At 40.7% G+C, this 18,409-nt stretch overlaps 1 protein-coding gene across 5 annotated transcripts in view; it reads left to right on the plus strand.

Moving 5' to 3' along the window:
• Window positions 1-17,434, plus strand: part of LOC122809023 (cAMP-dependent protein kinase catalytic subunit beta) — a 2,062,609-nt gene extending 2,045,175 nt beyond the window's left edge. For all 5 annotated transcript variants that reach the window (XM_044080223.1, XM_044080224.1, XM_044080222.1 and 2 more), the window contains one exon: window positions 15,070-17,434. In XM_044080223.1, coding sequence (XP_043936158.1) covers window positions 15,070-15,195 — 126 coding nt within the window. In that variant the 3' untranslated portion in view covers window positions 15,196-17,434. The remainder of the gene's footprint in view (window positions 1-15,069) is intronic.
• The last annotated feature ends 975 nt before the right edge of the window (window positions 17,435-18,409 follow it).

The following is an 18,409-nucleotide window of genomic DNA, read 5'->3' on the forward strand; positions in this document are numbered from 1 at the left end:
GTGTTTTCAGAGTCCGGACTGTCTCCCGACTCTATACCTCCAGCACCTGTTAAGCCAGACAGATACTACAGGGTTCCAGATTCTCATAAAGTTCTATATAAAAACCCTGTGCTGACCCAGAAACTATATCTCAGGGTCCCAAAGGGGTCAAGGCCTCTACTGCAAAAACCCCTGTCCCCTCAGATAGGGACTCAAGGGCACTGGACAGATGGGGGAAAAAGTTTACACTTCTGCTACCTTGGCTGTAAGGGCTTTAAATTGTCAGTTTCATATGCTTAAATATCAGCAATACTTAATGTCATTACTAAAACAGAAAATGTTGACAAATTCTGAATATTCTGAGAACAAGGAAATGCAGGATTTATTGCATGCAGCTGAACAAATGGGAAAGCATATTTGCAATGTGGTTTTGATTCACTGAAGGCCTCTTGCAGGGCCGCTGTTACAGGTTCTGTCATTAGAAGGCATGCTTGGTTAAAGGAACAGACTCTCCCTGATCATGTTAAAGCAAAATTATTGGATGCTCCATTACAGCATGATACTTTGTTTGGTGTTAAAGCAGAAGAGGTGTTGAAGAAAATGGAGGATAAAGCTAAATCTATGCAGACAGTAAAGGATTTCTTACAGGTACAGCCACCCAGATTTAGCAGGAACTGGCCTTCTAAGAATTGGTCCTTTCCAGTGTCAGACAGGCCACAAAGAGGCAGATACAGATGTCCTAGAGGCAGACAACAGCCCCAGGGCTCATACAGGCCCAAACAATGGGGTGCTTCTACCTCCAAAAGCGGAGAAGACAAATTACAGCCATATAGGAAACAGTCACAATGACTTCCCTCTGCCAATGCCAAGCACTTATCTTTTGGCAGCACCCTTAGGGGGAAAGCTTGCACTTTGTCCACAAAATTGGAACATGATCACCTAGGACAAATGGGTCTTAAATATAGTCTCTCAGGACTACAGGTTCCACTTTCACACCCTTCCAAAGACAAAAGGTATGCCAGACCTGCCACACAGTCAATGGGCAGAGGCACAAAAACAAGTTTCATCTCTCATGAACATGAGGGCTATTCAGCCAGTGCCACAACAAGAGCAGGGACAAGGATTTTACTCAAGACTTTTCTTAGTGCCAAGAAAGGACAAAGCCTGGAGACCAATTCTGGACCTGTCTATTCTAAATATTTTTCAGGACGTTCCAAAATTCAAAATGTTGACTCTGCAGCAGCTTCTGCCCATGCTGGGCAAGAAAGCTTGGCTTGTAATTTTTCAAAGAGGCATACCTGCATGTCCCAATCAGACAATCCTGCAGAAGATACCTCAGATTCACAGCTGGCTCAATGCACTACCAATTCTCTGCACTGCCCTTTGGCCTATCTACTACGCCCAGAGTCTTCACAAAATGCCTGGCGCCAGTAATTGCATTTTGCAGACAAAGAGGAATTCAAATATATCCCTACTTGGACGACTGCCTTATTCAAGCAGAGACCAAAGACATTCTACTAAAGCATCTGGCATTTGTAAAAAGATTACTAATTTGCCTAGGGTACACAGTAAATGAAAAGAAATCAAAACTAGTCCCCTCTCGAGATAATATTCCTGGGTGCAAGCTTAAATACAACTGCCCAGATGGCTTATCTCACGCCAGACAAACAAAGGCAACTGACTTCTTACTTCAAAAACATGGCAACAAAGACCCAGTTATCTGCAAGAAAAATTCTGCAGGCTCTGGGCTTCATGGCATCCTGCATTCTACTAATTCCATATGTGAGACTGCATATGAGGAAACTTCAGTGGTACCTAAAAAGTTTATGGAGTCAACATTGTCACAGCCTAGAAACAATGATTCCTGTCATTCCCTGCCTACAACAAGAGTTCCTTTGGTGGGCAGAGACATGTCACCAAAACAAGGGACTGTCATTCACTCTACCCCCTGCCACCCAAACCCTAACTACAGATGCATCAGATTATGCTTGGGGGGCCCACCTGGCAGGGAGATGCATTCAGGGCAAATGGAGCCCAAACCAAACGCATCTGCATATCAACCAGAAAGAGATGTTACCTGTTCAGAATGCTCTGACAGCCTTCAAGGACTTCATCCAGGACAACTACTGATAAAGACGGACAACACAGTTATGTGTTACATAAACAAGCAGGGGGGTACACATTCCTACCCCCTTTGTAGACTAGCCATGGCTTTGTGGAACACTGCCTTGACTTACCAAATACATCTTCAAGCTCAATTCCTGCCAGGAAAGCAAAATACTCTGGCAGACGACCTAAGCAGAAATCTTATGGACCCGCACGAATGGAAATTGGATCCACTAATCTTCAGCATGTTAACACAGAAATTAAGGAGCCCAGACATAGATCTGATTGCCTCTCCCCAAAATTGTCAGTTGGACAAAGACTGCACAAGAACACATTACAAAAAAGCATGGAAAGTGGATGCTCTATCCTTCAGTTGGAAAAACCTATCAGTCTATGCCTTTCCCCCTCTGCCTCTACTCTCCAAGGTCTTACTGAAAGTCAGACAGGAAAAAACAAAAATGATCCTAATTGCTCTGGACTGGCCCCGCCAGCACTGGTACCCGCTTCTGAGGAATATTTCTCACCTTCCTCCATGGTACTTGCCTCAAATACCTCATTTGCTGTCTCAGCAGAACTATCAAATTCTGCACACTCAGCTCCAAACTCTGAATCTTGCAGCATGGCTAATCAACTAATTATTCAAACAACACCTCTCAGTAAATCTGTGATGGATGTCATTTTGGAAGCCAGAATGCCTACTACTAGAAAATCTTATGCTGATAAATGGAAGAGAGTCTGTGCTAGGAACCAAGCACAAGGTATAGACACAGCAAAGCCCAATATTCTCAGATTTTTCCATATTTGACTGAGATGCTTGACAAGGGCCTATCTTTTTCTTCAATAAAAATCCATGCATCTGCCATCTCGGCTCATTACAACACAGGGCCTCCTCTCTTTTCTCATCCTCTGCTTAAACAGTATGTTAGAGGGGCCAAAAATTTAAAACCTTCCAGAAGAGCACCAACTCCTGCATGGGATCTCAATTTTGTGCTGGAAAAGCTCACCCTGCCTGCTTTTGAACCAGCAACTACTGCGGATATAAAATTTTTATCTTGGAAAACAGCTTTTCTTTTGGCAGTCACTTCAGCAAGAAGGGTTTCAGAACTACAGGCCCTCATGGCAGTGGAGCCTTTCATTATTTTTTACCCAGACAGGGTGTCCCTCAGGACCAATCCTTCTTTTATGCCTAAGGTGGTATCCAGTGTGGCTCTTAACCAGACCATTCACCTGCCAACATTTTACCCAAATCCGCAGAACAAGGAGGAGCGGATTTTGCATTCATTGAATGTACACAGACAACTAAGATTCTACCTAAATAGGACCAAATCTCTAAGAAAGTCTGAGCAACTACTGGTAGCATTTGCTGCAGGGTCAGAGGGGAAGGCTATATCAAAGCCGACAATTTCTAAATGGCTAAGCCACTGCATTCGTTTCTGCTATTTGCATCATGGTAAAGGGGATCAGATCACATTCCAGCAAGGCTGCCTCTACTTCAGCAGTTTTTCTCAGAGAGCTGCTACTGGGAGCTCTGTTCATACCTTCACAAAGCATTATCATTTACCTCTCTTCTCCAAATCCAGGGCAGGCTTTGCCACTGCAGTCCTGCAGGGCCTTATAGCTGCTTCTAATGTTGTTTAGTTCCATCCTCCTATCCATAGAATTGGGATTCTACCCAAGTGTAATGACTGCAACAGTGAACACAAAGAACATAGTACAGTTGTGTACACTTACCATAAATGTAGATGTTAGAGTGTATTCACTGTTGCAGTCCGGGTTACCCACCTGCCATCCCCCTTTCTGTACCTTTCCTTTTTTCACTATACTCAAAAGCCTTTGTGGTGTATTTGCTTTTAGTTGAAGGTAAAGTTTATGTTTCTAAAAGTGTGTTTATATATTTACTGTTTACTTATATATAATTTTGCTCCCCATTTGGGGGGCACCTGACATCTGGGGCAAGAAAAAATGAATAAAATGGTGTCGGCTGCATGTTTTACACCCCTGACGACCTGAGACAGCAACCAACGCAGGACCCAAGACTTTGTTATTCAGGCCGACTGACGGCAACCTGCCAGCAGATTACCCAAATGTAATGACTGCAACAGTGAATACACTCGAACATCTACATTTATGGTAAGTGTACACAACTGTACTTTTATGGCAGGGGTCCACGAGACTGGTTTCCTTTTCTTAGAGGAGTAAGTCTTTTTTCTTGGGATAGCACGATCCATGCATTCTTGTAGGTGCCCGTAGAATGCATTAGTAAAGGATTTTGCAGCTTGGACAGCGTTATCCTTTAGCATGAGGGCTTTGAAACTTTCCACCTCCCTCTTAAGTAATGTGAAGTTTGCTTTTGAAAAGATTTTCACGGTGGTTCCCTTGTCCGGGGATGGGGGCGGAATGTGGATATCCAAAGTGATTTGTTTATGCTCAGATCTAACCAGTGAGGGGTTGACCTCCGGTGTGGAACACTGGTCGCCCATGTTGGTAATGACCAGGTCCAATATGTTGTCACCTCTGGTGGGAGTGTTGACCAGTTGTTCCAGGGTGTTTGAGTGTATAAATTCTAGGAAATGTTGGGCAAGGTAGTTAGTACTTGAGTAGTTCTCCCAGTTAATGTTTGGGTAGTTGGTAGGACCTTTATGTTACCCAGTGTTTTCAGAAATGCGGAATGGGGGTCCTGGGACATGATGTGTGATCTGTAGCAAGCTGCAATTTGAATTGCAGTTTTGCCCGTTGTTAATTGCATGTGGATAATCTCTGAAGCATCGTGCTGTGCCACTAGCCTGGAGGTGTGGGTATCCTTGATGAATATGGATACTCCCCCGCCTTTTGTATTTCAGTCCAGGTTCTGTGGCCAAAATGTATGGTATGAGTTGTAGCCTGGTAGTGCTGGGGTGCTCTCTCAAGCCTTAAACCAGGATATGTAGTCATATCTCACCGTAATTCTTGCTGGATGGGTTCAGAGCCGATATTCGGCTCCAACTCGGCCTATACTAAAGCTCGAGAGCTTTTTACTGGCTCGAGGATAGCCCCTACCCCATGGTGCCTCACTGCAATTCCCCAGATCTTGTTTGCCGCGGAAAGCTTCGAGGTTGTGTCTTACTGGCTCGTTGGCTAAGCGGAACAGTTTTTACTTATTTAGTCCTTTTCTGTCACCTTTTTCCTGTCTCATATATATATATATATATATATATATATATATATATATATATATATATATATATATATATATATCTTACTAGTTTCTTCTGTATTGTGCATCTATTTTTGGAAAGCTTTCAACCCCTATTCCCCCCTTTGGACTGTATGGCCCGTTTAAATTAGAGGGCCGTAGTGCCCGTTTAAGTTAGAGGGCCTTTCCTCCCTGTGTGTGTGTGTCTGTTATAAAAAAAAAAAATCTTTCTTCTTCCTTACACTTTTATTTTTTAGTCTTTAACTATGTCTAAAGATAAAGATAAGGATCACAAGGATCATCGCCCTTCAGGCTTCAACAAATGCGACAGGTGAGCGCAGAAAATGTCTCTTACAGACAGCCACACCAGTTGCGTATATTGTCTGGACAAAGCCCATTTACAGGAACCTTGCATCTTCTGTCACGCTTTTAGTACAAGAGTGTTAAATGAAAGGAAAAGAAAGCTTATTGACAGGGGTCTCATGACCAGTTCCTTCCAGGAACAGCTGGAACTTGGTCAGGCAGCTCCAAAATCTTCAAAGAGAAAATCATCGGCTCGGACTTCGGAGCCGACCAAAAAGTCCAAAGCGTCGGAACCAAGGAGTTCCAGTTCCGGCTCTGCTTCATCTTCGGTGCAGTCTATTCCATCGATTCCGAGACGGTCTTCGGTACTGAAGGTTTTGCCTGACATCGAGACTGTATCTCCTATTTTGGAGAGAAGGAGGTCTCCTTCAGTCTCCACCAGATCCTCTAGGACCCTATCGGATGAGGACATTGAGAAGGGTGGTGAAGAGGTTGCTTTTGTATCTAGCTCTGGCTAGAAAATTGTCCCCCCCAGACCCAAAGGTCTCAGAGACGTCCCCATACCGATCACTGTTCCTCCGCCGATTGCTTTGCTCTTGGAGCCTGTTACATCTGGTTCCTCTGTCTTTGACCCTTCGGCTCCGGGGATTCAGCCTGTTTCTTTGGAGCCAATTACTCTATCCTCGATGACTCAGTCTGGTGCCGAGGGTTCTGGGAGCCGACGTTTTCGTGTCGACTCAGAGGGAGACAGTCATCCTGGGTTCTCTTCTGAACCGACTCTCCCTTTTGGAGCCTCTGCTCGACTCAGCTCGGCTCCCACTTCTGCTTCAGAGCTGTTCCCTCTTGCTAGGAGTCGACCATCCGCCCCCTAGAAGCGAAGGTCTTCTTCAGAGCGGGGGGGGGAGGCTTTCAAAGCTATAGAGAAGGCTTTATCCTCTGCCAAAGCCATTTCTTTGGAACCTGTGTCCCACCAGCAGCAGGCAGCAACCTCTTCTCCCCTGCCACCCCCACAGCGTAGGGAACCAGAAGCCCAAGTAGCCCCCATTGGAGGCGCCCTCTCTTCCGAGACCTCCCCAGATTATCCCACTGGAGAGCTCCCTTGGAAGAGGTTATGTAAGAGGAAACATGTCGACTCCCCTGCGTCTGTCACATCAGACACTGATTTAGAGGAATCAGAAGGGTCCCCCAGATCTCCCTCTGAGGATGTCTCCTTCTCTGACATCCTAGAAATCCTTAGACAGAGAGGTGATTGGAAGACCTCTAACCCTACTGAGGATGAATCAGTGTATCTTGAGGCTTTTGGCTCCCGACCTTCCACCTCTTGGGTGACACCACCTTATAACGAACTTTTGGGGGTCATTTTGCGGAAAGCATGGCTCTCTCCAGATTCAGTGGAAGCGGTCCCGAGCAGGCCAAACAAATTTATGACAGCACCTGAGGACTAGTCTTTCCTTAGCAAGGGAGCTCCAGTTGATGCTATGGTGGTAGCAGCGGCCACCAAGAAGGAATTATCTGAGACGTCTTCTAATATCCATTCTCCTAACAAGGAGTCCAGGACAATGGATAGGTACGGGAAGCATATTTTTTTCTTCAGCGGCATTTACACTAAGATCGCTGAATTACCTGACTCATTTCTCTCGTCTTCAGAGGGATCTCCTGAAAGAGTTAGGAGATACCCTCCAGAGTTCAGTAACTCCGGGTTCCATGGACAAGGTTTCCGCACAGCTCTCCACCCTTCCTTCCATAGCTTACTCCTCCATGAGGCTGATCTCATATGCGGCAGATGGAGCGAGCAGGGCAGCCACAGCAAGAATAGGTGTCAGGAGACATTCATGGATGGGTCTGTGTAATTTTACGGAATCCTTCAAGTCTTCCTTCACTAATGTTCCCTTTGATGGTTCATATCTTTTTGGACCCCAAGTGAAAGAGGCTTTGACTAGGTGCGAGCAGGAAGGAAAAACCTTATCTGCCGTTGGAGTCTGTTTCTCTCTCCCGTCCAGACTCTATCCCAAGGGTAATACAGGAGGGAAAATGTGGTTCCGCAAATCCCAAAAAGGTTTTCCTCCGGCACAAGGTCAACCCTCCCCCCAGGGGCAGAGGGGGAGGGTATAATGGAAGATGCCACCCTCGCGGCAGAGGAGGTCTGCAACATCAGGGAGACAGAGAAACTTTTTCTGATCGTCCCTTCCATCGACCCTGAGGGGTTGCTCAGCTCTCCGTCTCTCGAGACAGTCGGGGGGCATATATCGCTGTACCCAAGCGCCTGGCTAACTATCACTCAAGATCGTTGGGTACACACAGTAATATCCAGAGGTTACGTGATTCCCTTTATTTCCGAAACCCCAACAAACCAGTCTCTTCCAGACGTACCACCCATCCAACTAGACCGTGCAACATCAGAGGTCATCTCGTTGCTACAAAAAAGAGTCATCCAAGAAGTCCCGGCAGAGCAAGTAGGATCCAGAACTTACTCTCGATTCTTTTTCGTTCCAAAAAAGACAGGGGACTGGAAATCAAAGATCTCAGCAGGCTCAACAAGCATGTAAGAAAATCTGCAGTCGATATTTCCCTTCATTGGGAAAGACAACTGGATGTGCTCATTCGATCGCCAGGATGTGTACTACCACATCAAAATGGACAAGAGCTCCAGGAGACACTTATGCTTCCAGCTGGGAGCCAGCCATTTTCAGTTCAGAACACTGCCCTTTGGCCTCACTACAGCCCCCAGAGTGTTTACCAAATGCATGGCAGTGGTAATGGCTCACCTGAGACGTCAAGGATTCCGGGTGTTTCCGTACCTAGATGACTGGCTCCTCACTACTACCGCCAAGCATCAACTCATAAGGACCAGGGACGAGACTCTATCCTTGTGCGCCATCCTAGGCATCACTGTCAACTTGCAAAAGTCAGTCTTATCTCCCTTGCAGCATATTGGATATCTAGGCTCAAAAATAGACACAACCACCATGTCAGTAAAGCTAACACAGGAAAGAGCGGAATCTCTATGCAGTCAGATCAGATCCTTATAAAACAAACAAAGAGTCCAGGCCAGAGTAGTCCTTCAAGTCCTAGGAATTATGGCTTCCACCATCTTATTAGTTCCTCTTGCTCGCCTACATATGAGGATTCTCCAATGGATCCTGTTTGTACAATGGTCGATGCAAGACATTACCTTGTCTCACCAGATATTAATAACAAACGCATGCAAAAGGGATCTAACATGGTGATTACACACGAAACAACTTGTCATAGGTCGTCCACTTGTTCCTCCCTAAGAGAAAGCAGTTTTGACCACGGATGCTTCCCAGATAGGATGGGGGGGCATTATCTGGGAAAGACCGTCAAAGGTACTTGGCAAAACCATGAGAACCACTTGCACATCAATGTTCTGGAGATGAGAGTGGTGCTATATACATTGCAAGCACTTCACAGCTCCCTTCCTACTGGAACTATTGTGATTCAGTCAGACAACATGTCTGCCGTGTGGTACATAAACAAGGGGGAACCAAGTCTTACCTGCTTTGCAAAGAGGCCTTAAGAGTTTGGAAATGGGCGATGGATACTCAACGCTTCCTGATAGCAACGCATATCCCGGGGAAATTCAATGTAATAGCGGACAAACTCAACCGAGCAATTCTGATGCCTCACAAGTGGCCCTGAATCCAATGGTTGCGAAAGAGATCTTTCACAAATGGGGCCAGCCTTGCTGCAATCTATTTGCCACTCATCTGAATACCAAATGCAGCAGCTACTTTGTCCTCATTCCCCATCTGGGGATGTCACCCAGGGATGCTCTAGTTCACGATTGGCCCCCGGGACTTCTCTATGCCTTTCCTGCCTTTCCACTCATGCCCAAAGTAATACAGAAAGCAAGACAGTTGAGTTCCGTGATCCTCATTGCTCCTTACTGGCCTCGACAAGACAAATGCTTTCAGTCTCTCACTGAACAATAGTTTTTAAAACACTAAAACAGCTTTGCTAAGGCCCTCCCAAATTACATCATTTTGACACTTGGTCTGGAGTTCCCAGGCCACAAACTGCATTATTTAGCAAGCTAACACCTGCTCAGGAAACTACAACAATAAAAGACATTTCACATGTATACTCTAACAATTATTCCTTAAATTAAGAGAATAGAAAGAATGTATTCAGCTAGTCGCTTCGGCACCATTTTTTAGATAATTGTAACTTCAAGAACATTTGAAATGCTTGGCTTTATTTTCCTTACAGTAGATGGCAATGCTGCAACAATCCTGAAGTTCACATTTTACAGTGTTTTCTTTCATTTAAAAACACAAGCTTGTACTTTACATTTATTTATACAAATGATAGAATTATGTATCTTGCTGAGCATTGCACTGAATGGTACCACTTTGTATAAGACGGAGAAACCATTTCACGTTCCCAAGAACTGAACTTCTGGTTTGTAAAGTGTAACAGGTCAGATATAATGACTGAGTGCTGCTCAGTTCCATGTATGAGTATGTTTGCAATGGTGCAGGAAGATCTTGATGTTTGGATACATTGTTTTATACTACATAAAGATTGATTTTTCAGATTAAATTTACCATGGAAAGTGAACCAAAGTGCACAGTATTAAAGAAAAAAGTTGTCATGTAATATGTTTTAGATGAAGCAATCCTGTTCAGGACACTATCTTTTGCATCTTGAGTGCATTTTGCATTTGCTCATTTTGTATGATTTTCAAAGGCATGTATGGGTCTTGCTTTTAAATGTAATTGGTTATTAAAAGCAAGTAGTGGGTAGCATGCCAACGCTGCTAGCAGTATTTTGCAGCAGGTTCTCAATGAGACTGGTTAAAAGGTCGGGGGGGGGTTCATAAAAGTTAACACTGTGTACAATATTTGTATTCCATGAAGTAACTTTTCTGAATAAAAAAAAAGCTCTAATACAGTGCTTTTGCTGTCTGTTTACTCAGAAAAGTTACAAAAAATGTACACACGGTGTTCAGTTTGTGGTAACTTTTATGGATCCCCCACAGTTTTTTTTTTTATAATGATAGTCAGCTGCTGTCTCACTGTGGTACAACCCTTTCAAAGTAATGTGTCTTCTTAAACTAATAAGGATCACAGTTGTACTTGAACTTATAATTTAGCCCCAATAATAATGGACCAAAATTGATTATGTGGTGGCAAGTTTCACTGCAGTGATTTCTGTGCGAGAGTTTCACATTTTGCATATGATTATATTGATTGGAAGCTAAGCTGATTTCCTTAGAATTTTTGAATTGGTATGCCAGTAGTCCACATTCTGGCACTTCAGATAATCTGGTTATTTTTATCAGTGACAGGAAGTCATATAATCTCTTTGTATAGCTGGTAGTCTGTTGGCATTGTGCCATTATGTTGCCGCATTGTACATTTATGACTTGGTGTACTTAAACATTATTTTTCAGGGAACAGTCTGCTTTTCTGAAGTAATGCCTTGATGAAAGTAAGTGTGCATATAAATACATCTGTGCACATCTCTCTCTTTCTCTGATCATTATCAGCCAGTGATCCAGGTTTTTCCAGCAGTAATATCAAGACTTCTCCTTTGATCTTTTATGACCCAGATGTTGTGATCTATTTGATCTTCTCAAGGCAGGAGTTTTGCAATTTAGTACTAATACTTTTGTCTTCCATATGCATGCAACGTTATGAATCTATCTCATGTTAATTTTATATCACGTCTTTCAAATTACCTTGGGTCCTCTTTATTTTTCCAGCCAACAGTTTCTGAAAATGTAAAGTCCTGAGTACCTGCAACAGAACACTTTCACTTGTATAACAAGAACACATTGTGTTCCCCTCAACAGGCCTAATATTGCCTGACGATGATGAAAGTCAACATCATTCCACTAGCCACTAGGGAACATAGTTTCCATATAAAACTGAATAATGGAATTATGTTGCAAGTATTCACATGTATTTTTAAGTATTGTTACACAAAGTCCTTCTCACTAGGTATCCTAGAGAGGTAAGCAGATCCTTTTGCCTTAGGGGATTTTCTGTTGCATAATCATATCTGATCTTATCGCTAATGTAGCAGTCATTACTGCCCTGCTGAAGTGGATCTTTGTTGAACAAAGCTTCTAGCTTGTTGTTGTGATCACATGTTCCATGTACTCACATCTGTTACCCTTTTAGACTGTCTTGGTAGCTAAGAATTTAAGGGCCAGCCTACCAACATGTCAGACTCTTCAGAGAAATGTCTCTCTTAGCATAACTATTTACTTGAAGGTATCTGTTTATGCATGATGTTTTCCTCCATACCACCTAGTCAAGTCACTTGCTTAAGGGCTCATTAATGTCTCATCTTTTGTGTGTACCACCAAAAGTAGTACTACAGTGTGTACTGTTCCTATCTCTCAGGCATAACTTGTGCTTTTAAGACTACCACTGTTAGAATTCCTTATTCTAAATTTTGCTCGTGACTAATGTGGTCATTTCGTATCGGAGCTCAGTGCTAACCTCTATGACCTTACTACTACTCTGCACCCATATATCTGTGTTGTTCCCCCCCATTTGGATTCAGGGATACATATATATTTTTTTATTATTGCAGCCTACTGTGAGTCCAGTATTTCTGATGTCTAAGAGCAGATTCATTTTAGATATGGCAGTCCTTTGTGGTTCAGACCAGTGATCCTTTCTGAGCCGTATGTCTTTCCAGAGGGAAGATCTTACTGTGGATTTGTTTATGCATGGGAATGGTGATGGGTATAATGCCACTAGAAACTGGCTTTTCTCTAAATATTATTCAGCAGGACACTGTTCAGCTTTGAAGTCCTGTTCCTTCAAATTGAAGAATGTGCGGCACTGTTCAAGGTGGTTATATGGCTATTTTACCTCTTGTAACAGAGGTTTAATTTGTGTTGTAAACTTCAGTTCAGGATTCCGCTGACCTTCCCAACATGTATTTCAGTGCTAGAGTTCTTCTGCCTTCTAATGGAACTTTAGGAAGCAAGCTTTATGAATGAGCAGTATTGTGTCATACTAAGCAATTGTATCATATCCCTGAAATAGGTTCATAGGCAAGTACTAGGCTAGCTTCTGTTGAGGGCAATTTTAAGCCAATCCAGTTTATCTTTTATTGCAAAAATTAACCTATCCTTTTTGGTTAGAGATTTGCTTTACTCATCCTCTGGTTAATAATTATGTATTACTCCTACTGAGAATAACTAAGATGAAAAGGGAAATACGTGCTTAGCCTGTAGGGTTGGTGATCTAGATTCTGGCTTGCTGCAGTCTGTAAATCTTTAAAATCCAAAGTATGGTTATCAACCTCTGAAAATGTTGTTTTTGAAGAATAAATCTCAGGCAAAGTTTGTTCAAATAAAATAATTTTTATTGTAGTGATATTGTTCTCATTGCAGCCAGATGAGCACTGCTTTGTGTTAATGTTGCAGTCATACAATTGTTGGGTTTATAATTGCTGGGAAAGGAGTCTATTCCCAATCAGATCCGCCTCTTGGGGTAAGTCTTGCAGTGGACTAGACATGGGCATTTGTGGGCGGCAGAGTTTCAGTGGGTCTTCTCTGAGTCCCTGTCATAGTTATTCATTTAACCATTTACAATCCAGATGTTAACGCAAAAGAGCTTACATGTTTCCACACTTAGTCTAATTTGTGCCTGAAATGGTCATTCTTCCAGTATGATCAAGGATTACATTTTATTATAATTTATATTTGATTATTGACCCATTTACAAGTAAGACTTTTAAAAATGCTAATCATGGTTGTTTTACAGTTAAACATATTTTGCTGCACTTTTGTAAGTTTTCTTCAGATTTGCCTTAAAATAATTTACTTAGTTTTTTGAGTAAGGTTAGTTGATTATAATTCAGGGATTTGATTTGTCAAAGCACATTCAGTGCACCATGTAGCACCTTAAATTTTGACCTTCGGTTTTCCACTATTGTGTGTTTTTGTAAGAATTTTTACTTTCTTTTTCCAAGTTTTTCTTTCATTTTAACAGTTTTTCTTCAAACCTGGTCAACACTACTTACCTGTGCAGTGGCTTCTTGCCTGAGGTGTTTAATTTCTAGCCCTTTTATTCTTTCATTGTTCATTTTTAAATCCCTTTCTTTAATTCCAGTACACCAGTTGAGAAATGTTTTGCTGCACTCTAATCTTGTAGTTTTAACTGGCAAGAATATACTTACCTTGTGTGCAGTTTTTATTTTTGGAAATAAATGTCAAACCTTTGTTCTTCCTGTTTATTTACTAGAGATTATATCTTTCCTTAGAAGCTAATATATATTTCTCTTTGTCTACCTTTTTAACATGGAACTGAAATACCTTCATATTTAAAATTTTATTTTTGACTTGTTTAGACAAGACTCGTAACTTCTGCAGTTAGACTTTTCTTGTGCATTTCTTTTTTTTTTTGCCTTTCTTGCAAACATTCACCATCTTTATTGTTGGTTTTGCCATGCTGGAGTCAACTGCAGTCTTAGCCTGTTCACTTTGCTGTCAAGCCATATGTTCTGTTTAGAACAGAGTCTGCTCTAGGGTTCCTTTAAATTGATCACAACAATGACACAGAGAATGCATGTGTGATAGAACATATTCAGAGCTCATTTAGCATAGCTACTGTGCATGTACTTCTCAAAGCTTGCCTGTGCGATCTGCATAGCTGTGTATAGGGTGCTTTATCTTTGCTGCATGAGTTACAGGCAGCTACAGGTATCTTGCATTTTATCTGCACTGCTTGTAGTTAACATTCAAGGAAACCTAAATAATTCATGTAACATGTACCAGTCTACTTGAGCCTCCTGTTAAAGAAATGCACTTCCTTATGATTGTTCCCAGTAAGAGCAAGCATATTGATATTTTTTGCCATATTTAAGTATTAGTCGGTGGTGATAATTCAGTTTTGATAAAGATCCTACGTTAATGTACATCTTTGCATAGTGTAATTGGGATGATTGCATATGGGTGCTATTCAGTGCCAAGAGTAAGACATAAATATAAACAAACAATAAGCCAGATGGGATTTGTGTACTACTATATTTTTCAACACTTGGCTGCATAGTTAAGTTTTTGCTAGCATGGTATCATATAATGTTATGGTCCTGTAGCTATTGGGAGTTAGCAGGGCACTCATATTCTAAGAAAGAGAGCTGTGACCATCTTTAAGTGCATCTGGGCAAGCTTAAGCAAAGCTAACCCTGCTCCCCTTATATGAATGTAACTGTATGTTATTTATTGGCAATAACCCCTAAACAGATTGGAAAACATGCAGTAGGTTGGTCACAGGTATCTTCTGAGTGCAGACACAGAAGAGTGCCCCCCCCCAGCTTTTCTGAGCTTTTGAGCAGCAGCGTCTCCATATTGTTTTGCTGAAAGTAGTGATGTTATGTTAAAATTTTGTTTGCTTAGAAACTGTAGCGCCACATTCATGGGAGAAGTATAAGCATGGCAAGTGCATGCATTCAGGCAGAGAAAAAAAGTTTGTGTCATTTGTTTTCATACACTGTATAATACTGTTTAATTTTGTTTCAAGGTGGAAGCCCCGTTCATACCAAAGTGCAGAGGACCCGGAGATACCAGCAACTTTGATGACTATGAAGAAGAAGATATACGTGTTTCTGTTACAGAAAAATGTGCACGAGAATTTGCTGATTTTTAGTGTACGAATGCATTTGAGAGTGAATGAGACAACTGGATGACATCAGGGCTCATATACTGGATCCTTGCACTCAGCTAACAGACGGGGTAGAGCTGTGACCATCTAATTTGTTAAACCCCTTACCTAGTTCATTCCACAAGGCTGACTGAGGTCCTTTTTTGCCGTGTTCCATACGTGCAGTTTGCACCAGTACTCTACACAGGTACAGCTACGCAAGCACTCACTGTGCATTGACAGACAATACTAGACCACTCTTAACATTTTTCCTCTTTTCTTTTGTGTCTTAGTGTTTTGTTTTCCCCTTTTTAAACTACAAGTTTTACAAAAAGCTTAAACTTTTTATGTTGATATGAAGTGACTGTGCAAATGTTTTGAGAGATGATTGAGCTTGTATGATTTAAGCCAGAGGGAAAGATTTGTTGCTTTTAGTGTTTGCCACCCAATCTGTGTGTGAATTAGAGGAATATTTAAAACACGCCTCTTAAAATTTCAACTAGATTCAAATTATAATATTTTGGCATCTTATAAAATCAGTACTTTTAACTTGTGTGTGTGTGTGTATATATATATATATATATATATATATATATATATATATATATATATATATATATATATATATATATATTTATTTAATGAACGAACAATGGAATGCAAATCTTTTGTGGACCTGACCGAAATTATATCAAATTGATTGGATGGCAGATGCAAGGTAGAGTGATACTGTGCCTTGATTACTTTGTTACTACTTCCACTGCCTCTCTTGGTTTTGATGTTAGTGTGGACATCATCCATGCCTAATATAACATGGCAGCTGTAGACCATAATGCAATAGTAAGGAAGCATTCCTGATTACCTTTGTCTTGTTAGCATAATTAGCTGTGTTGCACCAGCATGTCAGCCTGTATTTAAATGGGTAAGTTTCTTTACACTCCTCTGAGCTGAAGCATCAAGCAAACCAGTGTTTTAAACTGAAATGCAGCTTAAAAAACACTGTATGCTGGAGACTGGGACATCTAAGATGTTACTATTCTGCAGATCTGTCAACTACAGAATAACGCTATGGTGGGCATGTTTTGCAACATGCTTAATAAAAAAAGAACATCTTACAGAAGCATGAAGTACATAGTGAGAGGAGCATTGTTACATTTGTCTACAAATCAGGAATAACTGAAGGTTGCGGCCAGTTTTACACTGATGCATATTGTTTGTAAACCTGAAGATGGGGCACATGCATTGCAAAAAATCACTTTTATTTATTATCAGGGCTTCATTCATACTTAAGAAAGCAAGTGGAAAATGAGAAGCAAATGCTGCCATATTTCTGTTGTATAAGTCATTTTCCATGTCTTTGTTTTCTTTCCGAGACAAGATATTGTGTCATTCATATATAGTTTTCTGGGCTTAGTTATGTTATGTAGAGTCTCACCAACTGACTTACAACTTTGAAACAGTAGTGTTGCCATGTGCTAGCTTCAGCACTTTTTTTACACATTTATTTCAGTATTTGTTAAAAGTTAAGTGGCTCGGCACAGTTTTGCATTTTAATTTATCCATGCTAGTTTTTTGTACTTAATATCCGAACAACCTGTCTTAAAACAAGTTTGAATGGTTTAGAATGAAGAACGCTCATTTTTTATGAACCGTGTTGTATGTGTAAGTGTATGTATGAGTACATATAAATATATAATATATGCACATGCATACACACACACATATACAAATAGGCATAGATGAAGAACTGAGTTTTTATTAAACTGCTCTATATTGATATATAGCCATTGTATTTGTCAAATGTCTGTGCAGATACAGCACTGACAAGACTTCCTTTTAGTATGTATGACACTCCTTGAAGAAACAGCCTTTGTAGACATTTTACAGATCAGTATGAAATATTATTTCCAGCATATTCTGTATGTCCTTAGGCAACTGAGCAATTTTTGCACAACAATGTCCTTAGAAGGCTGACACTTCAGCCTTTGTCCACACTTAATAGTACTTGTATGTGCAAAGGAAGTATAATATAACTTTGCTGTAGCAGATTTTATGTAATAAAAAGATATATATGTCACATTAATAAATTTAAAATAAATTACTTTGTATGAAAATGTTAAAAATCTTTTGTATTTCATTTAGACCAAGGACATTCTGTTCTATGCTAGCTGTATGCGATAAATTCTATAGTAACTTTGTTGTTGTTTATGGATTTAAAAGATTTTAATAAATGCTGGAGATCACATCTTGGATTTGTGTTTGTTATACCTTTATCCATCAAAGTTGATTCTGAACATTTTAGTTTTGAGTTTTGATGTAATAAAAAAGATGGTGTTCAGAAAAGTAAATTGGTTTTCAGTCACAGTAAAACTTTCTGAGATTTATATTACAAGACTATTCTGACACTTTGCATTCTCTTGACATTAAAATCATTGCAACTAGTGTTTTAAAAATGAACTCAGAAATGACTGACATATTTTCTTTTTGCCATATTAACTTTGGCTTAAACCTATATTTATTAATTTTTTGAGAACTTGTGTTACATTTATTTATTATTTATTTATTTGTTTTATTTTACATTTGTTGACTGGGCTAGTCTAACTGGATACATGTCCATTTTCAGTAGAGGCCCGGGGAGAAAAGCTCCAAAATTAAACTAATGCAACAGGAATAAAAAAGCAGTAAAGAAACATAAAACTAAAAACGTTAAATACAATATTGCTGTAGGCTAACACAGTAGACGCTAGCATCAAAAAGAAAACATGTTTAGCAATACAGTAGTTCTAGAAGTATATATCTGAGGTTTAGAGGTTGGCATTTGACTTGTAGAAGAATAGGGAAGAAATGAAAGATTCTAGCTACTTATTGTGTCTGTTCAGAATTTTACACTTGTATAACATAGTTGGTATACATACAAAACTGACAATGCAAGTGCCTGGAGCAGGAGTAGGGTTCCAAAGTATGTACCATAGGGAGGTTCACAGAAAAGAGAAGACTAAAATATTAAAGAAGAGAAGATTTTATAATCCCACTAGGAGGTTGTGGGACGGGGGATAAAACAGTAATACTACACAGTTAGTGTTAATCTGGGTTAATACATGGGCATAGACATTGTGTTTTAAGGATTAATTTTAGTTGGTACTTATAAAGAAGATCCAGTCAGAAGCAAGCATACTAAAGAAACAGTTTTCGTTTTTTGTCTAGAAGCTACACTTATCAA

The sequence above is a fragment of the Protopterus annectens genome, chromosome 8.part0 (assembly GCF_019279795.1).
Source record: "Protopterus annectens isolate FY-2018-M chromosome 8.part0, PAN1.0, whole genome shotgun sequence".
Taxonomy (NCBI): Eukaryota; Metazoa; Chordata; order Ceratodontiformes; family Protopteridae; genus Protopterus; species Protopterus annectens.